The sequence below is a fragment of the Myxine glutinosa genome, chromosome 1 (assembly GCF_964187855.1).
Source record: "Myxine glutinosa chromosome 1, kmMyxGlut1.1, whole genome shotgun sequence".
Classification (NCBI taxonomy): Eukaryota; Metazoa; Chordata; class Myxini; order Myxiniformes; family Myxinidae; genus Myxine; species Myxine glutinosa.
Window position 1 is genome coordinate 341,015,079 of NC_136261.1, and position 16,786 is coordinate 341,031,864.

Consider the following 16,786-nt stretch of genomic DNA (forward strand, 5'->3'; position numbering starts at 1 on the left):
TTGATCTTCAGAAGCTAGTCTGCCGAAGAACTGGATGAGTGTTCCTTCTATGTCTTTCCCAAGAACTTCTAGAGGCTTCTTTTTACCCTTCCTGTAGAATGCAGTGGTGAAGTCAGAGCCGGTAAATGCATGAAGACCTGGCATGGCTGCAGCTAGTCCCTTCTGCTTTGACTCCAGGGTGGTGGCAATGCTGCTGACATCAATATGTCGACGACTATTCCCCGATCCACAATCCATAATAATGCTATTGTATGCCGTAGGTCTGTGACTTGTCAGGTGCCTTCCTATCATTCCTAGGATAATAACTAAGATATCAGTATCGGAGGCTCTGATCACTGCATTTCCAGTAACGCTGGATGCATGGAATGCAAGGAGAGTGTCAGCTTCCTCATGACTACCCTGGAGATGGGCTGGGTGTACAACAGACATCTTCAAATCAAGCTGATTGAATGTGAGATGAATACAGTTGCCACCATGGGACACAATAAGTATCTTGTTTGCTAGGATGGGACCATAATGATCTTCTTGCCATTCTTTAAGGAGAAATATCGCCAACTGATCCTTGAAGATCCCGTTTTGGAGTAACTTCTGACAGCCCTGTCTGGGTGCTTGCTCTGGACCAGTAATGAGGAATGGACGATCATCGGCTCCACGTAGTTTTCTCTCGCTCCCCTTCAGGGACATGGGACGATAAGTATCAAACAATACGTGAACCTCATTCCCTTGGCTGCCACATACATACGCTAGAAGTGTCCATGCAAGATTTCCATAAGATTTAATCTTCCCAATGGCAGATAGAAAAGAGTGGATCAATAGTCCACCATCGATCAAGGTCACATCAATCAGTGGGAGTGGTGTTTCCATGAACCCATCCTGTAGTTCCTCTAGCTTATTGAGTAACTTTCTCTTTGCAACTTTGCACAACTTTGCAACATTGAGTAACTTGCATCTGTGAGATGTACCTGTTGATTTCCATTTGGTTTCATGTGGTACTTTTGATATATGTTCTAGGCCAATTCTACCACAGTGCCCCCAGGGTCAACTTTTGGGGTGTGTCTGGCAGGCCTTATGCAGCAGACAATCTGTCTGGCGATGGTTTTTTTTATACTTATTGGAGTGTAATTGTTCATTTTAACTTGGTTTCATGTGGTACCTCCTATGTTTGATCCAGCCCATAATATGGCCCCCCTCTTTGGGCCCCAGGGGCCTCACGCAGCAGGGGGTCCCTGGCAGACATCCATATCTGAATATGTTCGGTTACACAATAAATGTTTCTGTACTCGGATATTGGTACCTTGTTCGTTTGACCAAAATGCTCTGGGCTGCCGGCATATCCCTGCAACTTCCATCGTGTAAACCTAAGTCCTGTCAAGTTTGGTTCAGATTGGATAAGTAATGACTGGATGAATCATGCCTTGAGAGACATGGACAGACTTGAGTATTTTAGTGTGAGAGACCTGGACAGACTTGAGTATTCTAGAGAGACCTGGACAGACTTGAGTATTCCAGAGAGACCTGGACAGACAGACATGTTCTGTTCATGTTCTGTTCTGTATTCTAGCTCTTCTGATCATCATCACATGTTTTTACGTATGCAAACCCATTATTATTATGGTTTTTGTTTCTTTATTTTAAATATATTTGTGGAATGTTTTTGGAAAAAAATATTGTTCTCCCCTCTTTGGGGAGAAAAACAAGGCCTTTGTACATAAATCAATAGAGTACTGTTCTCCCCTCTGGGCTGGTACACCCAAGATCACATCTCTCCTTCCTGCATTTGGTTTATTCCAAAGATCTCAACAATAGTGGAATCACCAGCAATTTGAACACAGCAAAATGGCTGTTGTTTTCCCATCAAAAGCAGGTCAATATCACTCTCTCTGTCAATTTCTCTGTGTTTTTCACCGTCTCAACTCCAACATTGATCCCTCTGGTCTCACAGTCCTCCGGGTCTCCCGAGCAACTCCAAGATGCACATATTCTTCAACAAACGAATTTGTGATTAAACCTCCGGAATCTGACTGCGCACACTTGATTACCCAAGAGATTATGACCCATGCATGGTGGTAAAAATGCCAGTGGGGAAATGAAGGCATTGATAAATAGCTCGGAGGTAACTCCTGGGTATCTTGATTGTCAACCAAGAACAATGAGCACAGTGAGCGAAAATATAAGTGTTGTTTTTGTCTTCCAGCCATTACAGGATGCTGTGGGATATTTTTTCTTTTTCATGGCATTTATTACAGTGGCAGGAAATGGTCTTGTGCTCATAGCCATTTCATATAACCAACAGCTTAAGCAAGGAGTTACAAATTGTTTTGTGAGTTCACTCGCATGTGCAGATCTGTTGATGGGTCTTTCAGTCATGCCTCCAGGAGCCGCTCTTATTCTCAATGGATCTTGGCATTTCGGGTCGAGTGCCTGTGCTTTGTGGAACTCTTTGGATGTGCTCTGTGCCACGGCTAGTATTGAAACTCTGTGTGTGATCGCCATCGATCGATACGTGGCTATTACATCTCCGCTGCGTTATCAATCAGTTCTCACTCGACGTCGAGCTTACATCCTAATCATTTGCGTGTGGATTGTCGCTGGAACTCTTTCCTTCCCTCCAATCTACCTCGGCTGGTGGCGTTCCGATGATCCTGCAGCGCAAGTTTGTTACGATGACCCTACATGTTGTGATTTCATCACCAGCAAGTCCTTTGCTATTGTCGGGTCTTTGGTTGCATTCTACATCCCACTTGCTGTCATCATCTTTGTGTATGCTCAGGTGCTGAGAGTTGCGGAAAGACAGGTAGGTGATGTTACTTGCTTTCAGCAATTCACTCAAAAATATATTGGCATTTTATGTTTTATGCCTCTATTAGTTTTTACATTTAAATACAATTGGAAAAACGTCTTTGGAACTGAATTGTTTTGTTCAATTAATCATTGCGATAAATGTACGAAGTAGGCAGTTTTGTTCAACCTCAGCCAATTTTTACAATGCTTGTTCCTTTCATTTCGTCGTTTTAATCCGTATAAGGTTTAGCAGAATCAATCCAATATAATTGAAGTTTATGTTTTTTAACCTTGACTATGGAAATTGGAAATCCTGAAAATTTGAAAGCCGCTTTACTCTCAAGTCTCAAGTGATGCGTTCAAAAGTTTTCGGAATGAGAAACATGCCAGGGTCCAGGAAGCGGCATTAAAATATATATATTTTCAAAGATAATTATTAATCATAAATCTACATGCTCATTAGCTTGCTTCCAATTAGAAGCAAGGTCATGTAATCATCGAAGTTGACATTAACTCCTTCCTTTTCGCCAACCGCTTGATCTCAGATCATCAGTTCAGTTTCAGATGTGATCATTCCGAATTGGACATGCTGTTTGTCCCCTCCCAACATGGATGGAAGCCTTTAATATCAGGCATGAGATCAGGGCAACTGGCTGGAAATATCTTGAGCATTTTAGAGAGCCTATAGCTCTTAATGGAATCCTCTCATCTCCTCTCGCTGTCAAGGCTATATAATAAAGGCTTTACAGTTAAGTTGGCTGAGTTGAGAACATATGGTCCTGAGTTTGAGCCCCCTCCCATGTCATTGAATTAACACAAGGAGGGTTTACTCAGCCTGTCATCCTTCCGAGGTCGGCAAAATGAGTACCAGCTGACTGGTACGAGGGCACTGCATCAGCGCCACAGCTGCACCCCCAGAAAATGTTGCCTTGCCACAAGCTGCACCCGAACCACCAGGAAAGCCTTGAGGGAGCACCAGCTGTCCAGCCTGGGTTCGGATCTCGACCCAGCTATAAACAGTGATCCTGGTGTTTCGCATAGAGCCTGGTGTTGGCTTAGCGATTAGGGTGCTGGCTTGGGATCCTACGATCCTGGGTTCGAATCTTGGTCGATCGCCAAATCAACACCAGGGTGGGTTGACTCAGCCTGTCATCCTTCCGAGGTCGGCAAATTGAGTACCAGTGCACTGGTAATTCCCTGTGTGTCGCAAGAGGGTTGGTGGCAGGAAGGTGCATCCGGCCATAAAACATTGCTTCAAAAATCGGACCACGTTGCCCGAAAAAGGTAGCCCTGCTCTGTGGGGGAAAATGGCCTCTAAAGGTGGTTCTTCTGGTGTTTTGCATCATCAATGTTGGGTGTAAGGTATCAATCAATCTGTGGTTGTCTGTCGGATGAATGTTAAACTGGGTATCCCTTCTGTTGGCATTGGTTAATGGACAATATTCCACAGTGTCCTTTGTTGCAACAAGTGGGCTATCGCCGCACCATATTTTAATTCCAAGTGTTGCGCCCGCAGTCAAGTATCCCTGTGTTGGAGCGATGACCCCTCCAGGACTGTAACCCTTGCCAAAGAAACTGCTATGTCAGAACCAATGCTTTCTCTAGACCATGACACATGAATAATTGAATTATTTCCTTCTGAGCAAGTTCAATGATTGATAGTGGTCACTTGGCTCTCGCTTTCCAAAATGTCTCAAGGTGGTGCGTTTGGATTGACTCCACCTTGCCACTGCAGATTTTAAAAGTTTCCAATTCCACAGTGACAATGGTATGACAGGTACATTGTCATGATCGTAAATGTAACGGTCCTATCCATAGCATTACAATAAAGCTATTGCCACACCCTGTGATAAAGCAAATGTTGATGGACAAATGGATAAAAAACAAATGCAATGGAGGATAAATATGCACCTGCAGCATTGGAACGTTAATTTCAGGTTCGCATTTGTTGTTCCAATATTATTTGGACTATCGTATTTATCAGTTGAGGTTTCAGTGCCATATTGTCAGGGCACTGTTGTCACATTGTCACATTGCCTATTGTCACAAGAAAAAAATCAAACAATGTGGTCAAGCACCATTTAGTGTTGTCTGGATTATCTATTTTTAGCCGCATCGCAAGACGCTGCTCATAGAGTGCCCTCTGCTGTTGTTGTTGTTCTTCTTCTTGTTCTTCTTCTTCTTGTTGTTGTTGTTCTTGCAGAGAAGACAAAACCTCAAAGCTCCACCCATTCTGGGAACCATAGCTCCACCCATTGTGGGAGAGGCTTCATATAAACAAATATCCATCATTTTATTAACTCGCATAGCTTTGAGGCCTGTTTTGTAGGCCTGTGGTGTCTTGCTCTCTCTCCCAGTTTTATTTCAAATCAAATTCGATATATCATTTCATTTTTCACAGTCGCTAACATAGTTTTAGACTCGGTTGAAAAAAAACGTGAAGAAAATTCGATGAAAGTTGCCCTTTATAGAACGAAATGAATTCTCAAAGGCCTGTAACTTCAAGTCCATTGAGATATATATTTTTTAAATCGCGGCATGGTCAGTCATACACCGCCCGAAATAACAGACGGGAAAATGCCGAGATATATTAAAAATTCGTCCATTTGATGACAATCGTCACGATGAAATATTTAATTTATACGTCGTCACAATAATGTGGAGAGAGGAGCATAGCTTCGTTCACGTGTCGCCACATACGGGAAATTGCCGAGATATATTTTTTTTAAATCGCGGCATGGTCAGTCATACACCGCCTGAAATAACAGACGGGAAAATGCCGAGACATATTAAAAATTCGTCCATTTGATGACAATCGTCACGATGAAATATTTAATTTATACGTCGTCACAATAATGTGGAGAGAGGAGCATAGCTTCGTTCACGTGTCGCCACATACGGGAAATTGCCGAGATATATTTTTTTTACATCGCGGCATGGTTAGTCATACACCGCCTGAAATAACAGACGGGAAAATGCCGAGATATATTAAAAATTCGTCGCCACACACGGGAAATTGCCGAGATATATTAAAAATTCGTCGCCACACACGGGAAATTGCCGAGATATATTTTCACTTTGCACAAAAATAACATCAAGTAATCGAATCAATAGGAATGTCCTGTGCCTATAACATCGACGTTATAGGCACAGCTGCATCTAGGCATTGTGTAACATCGACGCGGCTTTTGTTTTCATTAAAACTTTTTGTACTTGTTATATATGGAGTGCTTCGCATGCTACAAAAGTGGTGGCAACAAAACATGTCTGTGCACAGAAGGCAAAAGGCTTGTCCTCATCACCATGAGTTTTTCAAGAGTTTGGCAATTGTCTTTAGCTATAGGCGAAATGTTAAAAATGCCATGACCACATCATTTGTACTCGAAGGCACTGTTTTTATTCTTGAAGCGGCTTTTGTTTTAATTAAAACTTTTTGTACTTGGTTTTCCTCGGACGACGAAGTTGGATGGAGGTTATGTGTTATGGTCTGACATAAATGATCTAATCTCATCCCTGTCTGTTTGTTTGTGAACAAGATATCTCAAAATTTTGTGGACGAATTTGGACGAAACTTGGTGGACAAGTTGGGTGTGTGACAGGGACAAATTGATTCGATTTTGGTGAAGATCCAGATCCAGATCAGTAATTTTTTTTAATTTTCCAAGTGATTCTTCACCATTGGGATTATCCATTGCTTATCATCAAATCCTTTCTCTATTCATTGGGCGAAAAATGACATACGGTATGGCATGATATTTCAAAAGGTTGTAGACGACTTATGAGAAAACTTGATGGATGAGTTGGCTAAGCGATAAGAACGTGGCGATTAGAATTTGGTTCAGATCTGCTCCCAGATCCCTGGAATACAAAACAACTGTTCGGCCTGATGGAGGTATATGCTCTCTTCCAAGTTCTGTTCTCGTCTTTCTCTTGCAACGAAGGACATTCACAAAATTAAAGGACAGACAAAAAAAAGGAAAAATGTGAGCATTTCTATACTTATTGTGAGTATGTCTTTGCAAGAAAAGGTTCTCTAAATGAGATAGTAATATTTTCTGGCACGATTCTTTTAGAGGATTTGAGGCAAAGACAAACATGAAGAGCAGAGTACAAACAGTTATGTGAAATAACGAAAGACTGAAATCCAAATGTAAATGATCTAATTGAGGTCCTTGGAGAGCCATTTTCTTCCTCCAACCACGAGGTGCACAGACTGCCAGAATCAATAGATTCAATACAATTTGATCATGGTGTTGAACTGCAATATAGAAACCTATAAAACAGATGGACCATTTGATGCATGGTAAAATAACAACACGCCAATGCCTTTTTCTAGTATAAAAGTGCAAATGAGCTTTAGATCAACCTGATGTAACGGAACAAACACCATCACATAATGTGCTGAGATGAAAGCTTCCATCTTGGAAATAAGGTCTACCCAAGAAAAATCATGGCTGATGATGAGACCCAAACGTTTGAGTGACTTAACCTCTTCAAGTGGTTTGTTTAAGAAGTAGGTTGGAGAGTTTGTCAGACGGTCCTTTCAGAAAGACAGAGTGAGTGTGTGGGATTTGTTTGGGTTTAAAGACAGATTCCAAGAGTTGGACCAGCTGCTGATTCTATCAAAGGTCTGCAGAAAGGGAAGAGTGTGGTGTCTGCCTGTCTGAAGGATGATAAATGATATGGCAGAGGGTGGAATCATCAGCCAAGAAAAATAGCACTGATGAAGATTAGGATTACTGGGCTCAAGATATTGCTTTGGGGTACTTGAGCCTTGACAGCTAGAGGAGATGAGAGGATTCCACTAAGAGCTGTGGGCTATATAAAATTCCCAAGATATGTCCAGACACATCCAACAATTGAAGGGAGAGATACGAAAGTTAAAGTTGAGGACAAACCGAGCCCCTCTACACCTTGCGCTAGCTCAACCGAGCCCAGTAACTCTGGCACAAATGTCCATCCTTGTCCGAGTCCTCGCCCACCCTGGCCTAGCTCTGGGTGCCGCCAAACTGCCAGGTCTATCTGCACGCCCGGGAATAAAGATGTTTGTAGCGCAGACTGGAAACAGGTTTTGGCAGGTGTGCTTCGCCGGATGACGAGGTGAAGGCTCCAAAGCAGGCAAAAGCTCAAGGTCATGAAGGCGAGAGGAGTTGGAATTTAAATGAGAGCAGGACTCAAAGGAAGTGCAATTGCTGAATAATTTCAATTCCAGGAAGATCAGTCAAAGAGGGAGAATACGAAAATACTTCAAGAGGAAATGTTCTGAACTCCAATCCAATAAGAACAAGACGACAGACAGCCGGAAGAAGAAGAAGAAGACTGACAGATAGCCGGACGGACCCACCAGAGCTCTCGTGTGCTCCCCCTTTTACTTTGGGATCTCCTCCGATCTCCCATGTGGCTGTCCGCCATTGTCAATGGTTGGTTCCCGGCCCAGGGGGTACTCTCTTTTCCACCCGTGATTGGTGTATTCATTAACCCCAATACCTTGTGAAAATTCGGGATTGACCCCCGCAGATTGGGGTGTGGGGCACTGCCAGGAAATGTTTTGGCACACTGTTGCCTTTAATGATGATTGATGGACCATTTAGCATGGACCTCTGGGCATGATGTGCAAGAAGCCTGTTTGAGGTAGTTTGTGAGGTTTTGGGGCGGCTTTAGAAAGATAGAACTAGGTATTTGTTGTGTCATAAAGTACTCCAAGAATGAAGAATTCAGTAAGGTCCAACTGTTTCATTCAATCCAACATCGGACGCAGGTCCCGTTCCAATCCTCTCCATGCTCCGTCCTCTACCCGGAACTCCTTCTCCTATTGGCCATGCCCCCTCTAGCATACCTTCTATGCACAACACCACATGTCCCCCTTTCTTTAACCACATGCATACCATAACTCAGTGACCAACAATATATATAGTTAACGATAAGATGAAATGTAGTAATACCACAGCGTGGATTAACCATACAACAAGTAATAATAGACATGCAACAGTTTATCAGAGCTTCTTTTTCTTACTCTCTAAGAACGTTAGATTACATTATCACATAATCTCGTGTCCAGACTGGAGGTCTGCGAACTCTGGCATCCCGGCCGACCGGCACTGATTCTGATGTGTCTTGAGCTTGTGGTGCGGTGATGCCAGGAAGGAGTGGTTGCTCAGTATCGTCTCTTTCATTCCCTTGGCAGGCAGATGCTAAATGAGAAGCATTCCAGATCCGTCCATTGGACAGTTTGTACGTGTGAGATCCTCTTCGCTCCATAACGTGGAGAGGCGTTAAAAATTTAGATTGTCCCTTTTGGAGGGATGCCAGGTTTCCTCACTCAGACGAAGGAGCCACATTCAAAGTTCACATCCTTTGCCCCCCGCCATTTGTCTGTGTACGCCTTTTGCTTGTTCTGCTTTTCTTGTACTGTGAGTGCTGTGTCTTTGTGTGATGGTGTGTTGGCCTTTGGTATCTGTAACCAAGATACATGCAGCTTGGTGTGCATCTCACTCCCATGAAGCAGTTCAGCAGGTGATCGCTGTGTTGTGGCATGTCGGGTTGCCCGGTATGTTTGAAGAAAGTCTGTTGTAAATATTTTCCAGTCTTTCCCCTCAATGTTAGCAGTGAGCAAGCTTTATTTTAAGCTTCGATTGAATCGTTCTATTTCTCCATTCGCTTGCGGGTAGTAGACTGCTGACTTTCTGTGAGTAATGTCTCTGTATTTCAGAAAGGTTTCAAATTCCTGAGAGGTGAATTGTGAACCATTGTCGGATATCAACTCTTTTGGGTTACCTTCTCTGCTGAAGACAGATGACAGGAACTTGATCACTGTAGTGGAAGTTACCTGGGAGGTGAACGCAATTTCTGGCCATTTTTGCTGAATAATCGATGAGTGTGATAGCGAAACGACAGTCCAGTGGTGCAGAATCGAAGGGCCCCACTATGTCGATTGCCAGTTTCTCCCAAGCTACGTCAGGATAAGGAACCAGCTGGCTGCAGTGGTGATGCATGTGTCACAGCTGTCTTGTCGTGCTGCTGACAAGTAATGCAAGCTTTGATTGCGGACTCTACGTGCGCGTCCATTCCCGGCCACCAGTACAGATCCCTTAACCGCTGCTTTGTCCTCATTATGCCCTGGTGAGTGTCATGCACTAATTTGATGAAATGTGGTTGTAGTGCATCCGGGACAAGAAGGCGTTGAGTACCTCTCATCATGCAGTCCTCTTGTAATGACAGTTCACTTTGCAATCTGAAGTAAGGGAGGAGATCAGGATCCAGGCCTTTAGACGTTTTCGGCCAGCGCTTTGTAATAATTTCCCGCAGCTTTGCTTGAACAGGGCAGGAAATACAGGCAGTTTTGAATTCTTCAGCTGTCACCGCAGTGAGGGTTGCTGTGAGCGCAACAACCTCAACATCATCCTTGAGGCTTGGCTCTGTAGTAGGTAGAGGCAGGCGAGATGGGCAATCAGCTGTTACATTTTCGGAGCCAGGCTTGTGCTGAATGTCATAATTATATGACAGAAGCCGTGCGGACCATCTGGCCACGCACATTCCAGCTCTTCCCAATCCTTTTGTGGAAAGCAGTGTAGTGAGAGGACTGTGGTCAGTGCGTAATGCGAAATGTCTGCCCCAGAGATAAGTCCTCCACTTCTCTGTCGCCCACACATATCCAAGTACTTCCTTTTCCCCCGTGGAATATTTTCTTTCCGATTCAGTCAGTGTTCGGGATGCAAATGTGATCGTTTTCTCTGTTTTGTCAGCATGCATTTGCGTCAGGACCGCTCCAAGACCATAATCAGAGGCATCAGTTGTCACTATGGTGTATAGCTCTGGATCAAAAAGAGCGAGAGCTGGACTACTGACAATCAGTTCTTCAACTGAGTCAAAACTTTGCTGTGCATAGACTGACCAGGAGAAGGTGGATGCTCCCCGTAGTAATTCTCTCAGAGGTTCCACGACTGATGCATAGTTAGGGATAAATTTTGCATACCATGACGCGAAGCCAAGAAAAGAGCGCAAACTCTGCACGTCTTTCAGTGGAGGTGCTTGTGACATTGCAACAACATGAGCAGGGTCAGGTTTCAGTCCTGCATGTGACACCACATGTCCTAAAAATGACAGCTCCGTCTGTCTGAAGTAGCATTTTGAAAGGTTCAGTTTCATCCCAGCTGCACCGATACGTTGTAGTACCTCTCTGAGGTTTTTATCATGTGCTTTGGGAGTCCCTCCAAAAACGATTACATCGTCGAGGTAACACCGAGCTCCGGGCTGGTTTTTTTAAATGGCACACATCAGCCTCTGGAAACAAATGGGTGCTGAAGCGAGTCCGTAAGTGATTCGTTTGTAGCGAAACAGTCCCTCATGCGTAACGAAAGCAGTGAGGTCCCTGCTGTGCTCATGCAATACAACCTGGGGGTATGCACTTTGCAGATCCAGTGTGGAGAAAAGTGTGCTGCCTCACAGGTCTGTAAACATCTCCTCCATATGCGGAAGAGGATATCCGTCAATCACCACCGCTTTATTTGGTTCTCTTAAATCCACACACAGACGAATCCCTCCGTTTTTCTTCATTGTCACTACAATTGGTGAAACCCACTCTGAAGACTGAATTGGCTCAATTACATCCAATTTAACGAGCTTTTTCAACTCCTGAGAAACAGCATCTCTCACAGAAAAAGGCAAGCGGCACAGCTTTTGCTGGACTGGAGTCACATTGGTTCGTATTTTAACGAGATGAATAAACCCCTTTGCACAGCCCAGGGTGTCCTCCTTGCTGTCACCTGTAACATTTGCCACTGGAGTTCGATTTGCCCTGTTTTGGGTGGTAGAAGTGATGCTACCATTCAGCAATTGCATGTTGAGTGCAGCAACCAGGTCTCTGCCCAGAATGGCAGTGCTGCTCCGCACTATGTAGAATTCAGCAGGTGCACAGTGATACTCGAAAGTCGCATCGGCATGCAGGCAACCACACACAGGAATCGGGTTTCTCAGGTAGCTAAACAGGTGTAGTTTTGGTTCAGTCAGTGACACATTATTGAAACATTGCCTGTAGACAGATTCAGGAAGTATCGATACTGCCGAGCCTGTATCTAACATTAGTTCAATGTCCATGGGCTCTCCCCCGGCAGCAGTAACTTGTACAGTGCACATTATCTTATCGGCATCTCGAGTCCTATAGTCTACACTCAACACATTCACGTCCAGTACAGTCACTTCGTGAACGTGTTTTGAGCTCTGGCATACTTTAGCAAAATGTCCTCTCTTTTTGCAGCTGTTGCACTGTGCGTCCTTTGCTGGGCATCCATAGTAACTAGCTGTGTGGTTTACGGAACCGCATCTTTAACACATCTTCCCTTGAGCCGGTTGGGATCGCTGATCTGAAATACCTCTCCCAGCAAGTCTAAAGGGTCTTTTGCTGCTCTGCGAATCCTGTGTCTGCACAGGGTGTATGTATGACCTGTATGGCACTAGCAGCCCCTTGGCCTATGAACTTGGCCTCCGCCATTGCCGATTCAGTCTGTGTAGCGATGGTTTTAGCTTTCTGTAATGTCAGTTCCATTTCTAGCAGTAACCGCTCTCTAATCCGAGGTGAATTTGTTTTCTCGACCAGCTGGTCCCGGATCATTTCGTCTGCCAGCTCTCCAAACTCACATGTGGCGACCATCTCCCTTAATGAAGCAATGCATTGTGATGTAGACTCGCCATTTTCCTGACCACGTTGTTGAAATTGATATTGTTTCTGCCACGACATTAACTCTTGGGACAAAAAAAATTTCCTCAAGGCCGCAAGTGCAGTCTCATAGCCATTATCAGCTACTGTTAATGTATAGAAGAGTCTCTGACCTTCGGTGCCCAAACAATGTATAAAAAGTGCGCGCTTCTTCGCATCAGCAAGTGTAGTCTCCTGTATCGCCAGCACGAAGTTTTCAGACACGAGTCCAGGCCGTAAAAGGCATCGAAGGCTCACCCGGGTTTTGCAGAAAGGGTGTCGGTGGATTCAAGTTCAATGCCATACTCGTCGCCAGTTTGTTGTGTGCGTAAAGTACTCCAAGAATGAAGAATTCAGTAAGATCGAACTGTTTTATTCAATCCAACATCGGACGCAGGTCCCGTTCCAATAATTCTCTCCATGCTCCTTCCTCTACCCGGAACTCCTCCTCCTATTGGCCACGCCCCCTCTCGCGTATCTTCGATGCACACACAACACCACAGTGTTCCTGTGCTGAGATGTTGTGGAGAAAAAGGTGGGAAAGCGTGTTTGGCGGTGTGATGTGCAGGAATGGCTGTAGTTAAGAATGTAGAACCGAATAAAAACATGTATCCGACATCTATCTACACATTCACAGCTCATATCTACTTACATGAGCACAGTACATCTATCTATAATTCCAGTAATCTCTGTCTGTACGTTTGTACGTTTGTACGTCTGTACGTCTGTTTGTCTGTGACCGCTGTTTCTCGACAACCACGGGTCCGATATACTTTTAACTTGCCAGGTATATTGCTGGGGACCCGAGGATGTGCCTTTTCAAGGTTTCATATTAATCGGACAATTACTTACCGAGCTATGTACAAAAAACGATTCAACCAATCAGAGAGCAGCGAACGATCGCGTGTGCCGAACGTGGCGGGCACACTCTGCCTCGGATGGCACATTTGAGAGCGTATTCATTTATTTCACGTTTGCAAACTATGTTGGCGTTAAACTATGTTTTACAACTAATAAAAACGAATTTGCGATTCATTCGCTTTCCTGCGCGTTTGTGTACGCGATGGCGATTTCTTTACCAAACTCCGGAAGCCGTTCGCTTTGGACCGAACCATTGCATGTAAATAGAGGGGGGGGATTGTCACCACTCGCAAGCCGTTCGCTTTGGACCAAACCATTTCATGTAAATAGAGGGGGGGGATATAATTTTAGATATATATATAGTACGGGCATGCCCTAGTATAACCAAACAAAATAAGACGGAATAACTAATGTTATACGATGAGAGTGGCTCTCTTAACGCCGATAAGCCAAATCCGTCACGATATTGTGTCATGCCAATCACGTGTTTGTGTGCAACTCGTTGAGTGGCAGATGTTTTCTTCCAACAAAATTTTACCATAACATTTGGCTTTCAAATAAGTAATTCGAAAATGCTTAGTATGTCAAATTATTGCACGTAATTTTACAACAGCCATTTTGTTTCCTTGGGTCTTCTAAAGACTAAAAAACTGAAATGGATAATCCCTCCTCTTGTTGATCATATGATTATGACTTCAATGAAAGCTTCAATAAGTTTGTTTCAAAAATGTTTTTCTCCCTATGCAAAAGAAGTAAGTAAAGAAGTTCATAAACATAGTTTGATGCATTGTTGTTGTTTTTTGTCTCTGAAAGGCGCAGCAGATTGTTCAGAACAACAACCAAACTGATGGAATCAAGAGGAACCTTCACACCAATGCTGATAATCGTGTCATCAAGGCCATGTCAAAAAGTGAACATCGGGCCCTTAAAGCATTGAGTCTCGTCATTGGGATATTTGCCATTTGTTGGATTCCATTCTTTGTTTCAATTCCAATACTTGCTTACTGTCAGTTATGTGTACCAAGTCATCTTTTTGTATTCTTTACCTGGCTTGGTTATATTAATTCATCATTTAATCCCTTTCTCTATTCACGAAACCCTGAATTCATGGCAGCCTACAAACGAATTGTGTTTTGTAAAACAACACCATCATAGTTCAAAATAATTCTGTTTCAAACAGAAAACTGTAATGTAATCCAATGAAATATACAGATAAACAAAGGTGAATATTTCAATTTAATCAACTTGATTTCTTTTGAATAAACGTTTTAAAAGATCATTTGATCATTGTTTTGTCGTTCTTTCACAATAATAGTAAAAGTACCCATTCCCAGTGATGGGAAAAGCAAGCAAAAATATACCCATGCCCAAGGTTGGGAAAAGTTTCAGTTAATCTGTCTATTTAAATAGTTTCATGGACTTTTAAAAGGTTAATTTTGATGTACGAGTACACCCGCTATCTACGGGAGGGGCAGAAAGGGTCATTCCTCTTTGGGGTATATATGTTGGAACCCATCTGTGGATCGGTCCCATCGGCCGATGGGTCTGCGCCATCTGCGGATGTGTTGTTCACCTTGAAGGAATGTGTTGACAGAATGGTGCTCTTCAATCAGGTACACAGTCATTGGAATTACATGTGGTAGGAATTTAACAGAGATGATTTTTAAATGTTTTATTTAACTTTTATTTTTAAAATTTAAATTTTATTATTTTATTTAATTTAAATTTTATTTAATTTAATTTAATATAAAGGAATTTAACATTCCCCTCCGCCATTATCAGAAGAACACCAAATGTTTTGTATGAATGTTGAGTATGTTATGTAAAGCTTTACTAAAACTGCCATGTATCTGTTAATTACAAAATGTATTGACAAAATGTATAAATAGATGGGTAGAAATAGATAATATAACATTTAAAAATCATCTCTGTTAAATTCCGACCACATGTAATTCCAATGACTGTGTACCTGATTGAAGAGCACCATTCTGTCAACACATTCCTTCAAGGTGAACAACACATCCGCAGATGGCGCAGACCCATCGGGCGATGGGTCTGCATTGTCATTTCTCGTGCATCCACAGATGGGTCAGACCCATCGGCCGATGGGACCGATCCACAGATGGGTTCCAACATATAGATTACAGTCGATCTATGGTTTGGTCTCAATAACATTGGGTGTGTGTTCATTTACCAAGTTTATTGTGGAGAGATCGCCAAGTGGTTTAAGCATTCGAGCAAGCACTCCATTCAAAACCGTTAAGGAACGGCTGGCTTGGCAAGCGCGAGCTAGCTGTTTGGTAAAAGAGCACAACCCGGGCTTCCTCCCTTTCAGTTTCGTTTTAAACAGAAGGAGCGAGTTTCAAAAGTTCACTACGAAAAACGCAATGTTAGCGGCAGGAAGGGTCATGTTATCAAACCAACACTTATGGGACACCTATACTACAGTAGATCTTCGCTCAGTTCTGCAAGTAAAACTTACCCCACGCATGTCAGGATTCCTCCAAATTTCTTAATTTAGTGTTATACCGTTGCTCCCACAAAAACGCCATGATAAGCTATTTACCAAATGTCCGTCTGTCCGTCCGTTCCCAGGTACCGCAAAAACGGCTGAACCGATCGCAACGATATTTTGGGTGGGTAATCCTGGGACCCCCTGGAGTAAAATAGGCTATTGTGGCGGGCACAAGGGACAATAATTCCGCGCACCAGTGGGTGGCACGAGCGTCCAGGCGGAGAACGAAAGCGCATGCCCCGCCTTTCGACCGATCGGCCACGCCCGGGGACAAGGCGTGGCCTCGGGACATATATGCAAGCTCTAAGCTCGAGCCCGCCCAGTGCTGAAGTGCGAGCTCTTAATAAAGACCCTTTGTTTGTACCAACGCATTGTGGCCTACCTCTCTGGCAATCGAGTCGTGTGTGCACAGCACCACACTGGTGACCCCGATTGGTTCAGCCGTTGCTGACTCCCGAATGCGTCATGGCTACAAACGCCGTCAAACTCCCCGAGTTTTGGGAAGCGCAAGCCGACGTCTGGTTTGTGCAGGCCGAAGCTCAATTCCAGCTCCGAGGCATCACGGCGGACGAGACCCGGTACTACCACGTGGTCGCCGCCCTCGGGCCCGGCACTGCCGCCCGAGTCATGTCCATCCTTCGGCGCCCGCCGGGTGACAACAAGTACGAGGTGCTCAAACGTCTCCTCCTCGCCACGTTCGGGCTCACGGAGATCGAACGGGCCGACGGCCTCCTGGAACTTCCCGCCCTCGGCGACACATGACCATCCGTCCGGATGGATTTCATGCTGTCGCTGCTTGGAGACCAGCGCCCGGATATCTTGTTCCGTGCACTTTCCCTCCGCCAGCTACCTGCACAGGTGCACCTCGCGCTGGCCGGTTCCAAACTAACGAAACCCCACGCCCTGGCTGGAGAGGCCGACAAGTATTTCGCGGCCTG

At 44.2% G+C, this 16,786-nt stretch overlaps 1 protein-coding gene across 1 annotated transcript; it reads left to right on the forward strand.

The window, feature by feature from the left end:
* The first annotated feature begins 2,079 nt into the window (after positions 1-2,079).
* LOC137419520 (beta-1 adrenergic receptor-like) lies at positions 2,080-14,612 on the forward strand. The gene is made up of 2 exons (XM_068105547.2): positions 2,080-2,794; positions 14,147-14,612. The coding sequence occupies exons 1-2, from the start codon at positions 2,087-2,089 to the stop codon at positions 14,486-14,488; spliced, it is 1,050 nt and encodes a 349-aa protein (XP_067961648.2). The 5' UTR covers positions 2,080-2,086; the 3' UTR covers positions 14,489-14,612.
* Positions 14,613-16,786: the final 2,174 nt, after the last annotated feature.

Bases quoted from the DNA above. Each gene is read 5' to 3' on its own strand.
- LOC137419520 (XM_068105547.2), top strand. From the start codon at position 2,087: ATGAAGGCATTGATAAATAGCTCGGAGGTAACTCCTGGGTATCTTGAT. The intron at 2,795-14,146 runs GTAGGTGATGTT...TGTCTCTGAAAG, and splicing joins TGAGAGTTGCGGAAAGACAG to GCGCAGCAGATTGTTCAGAA.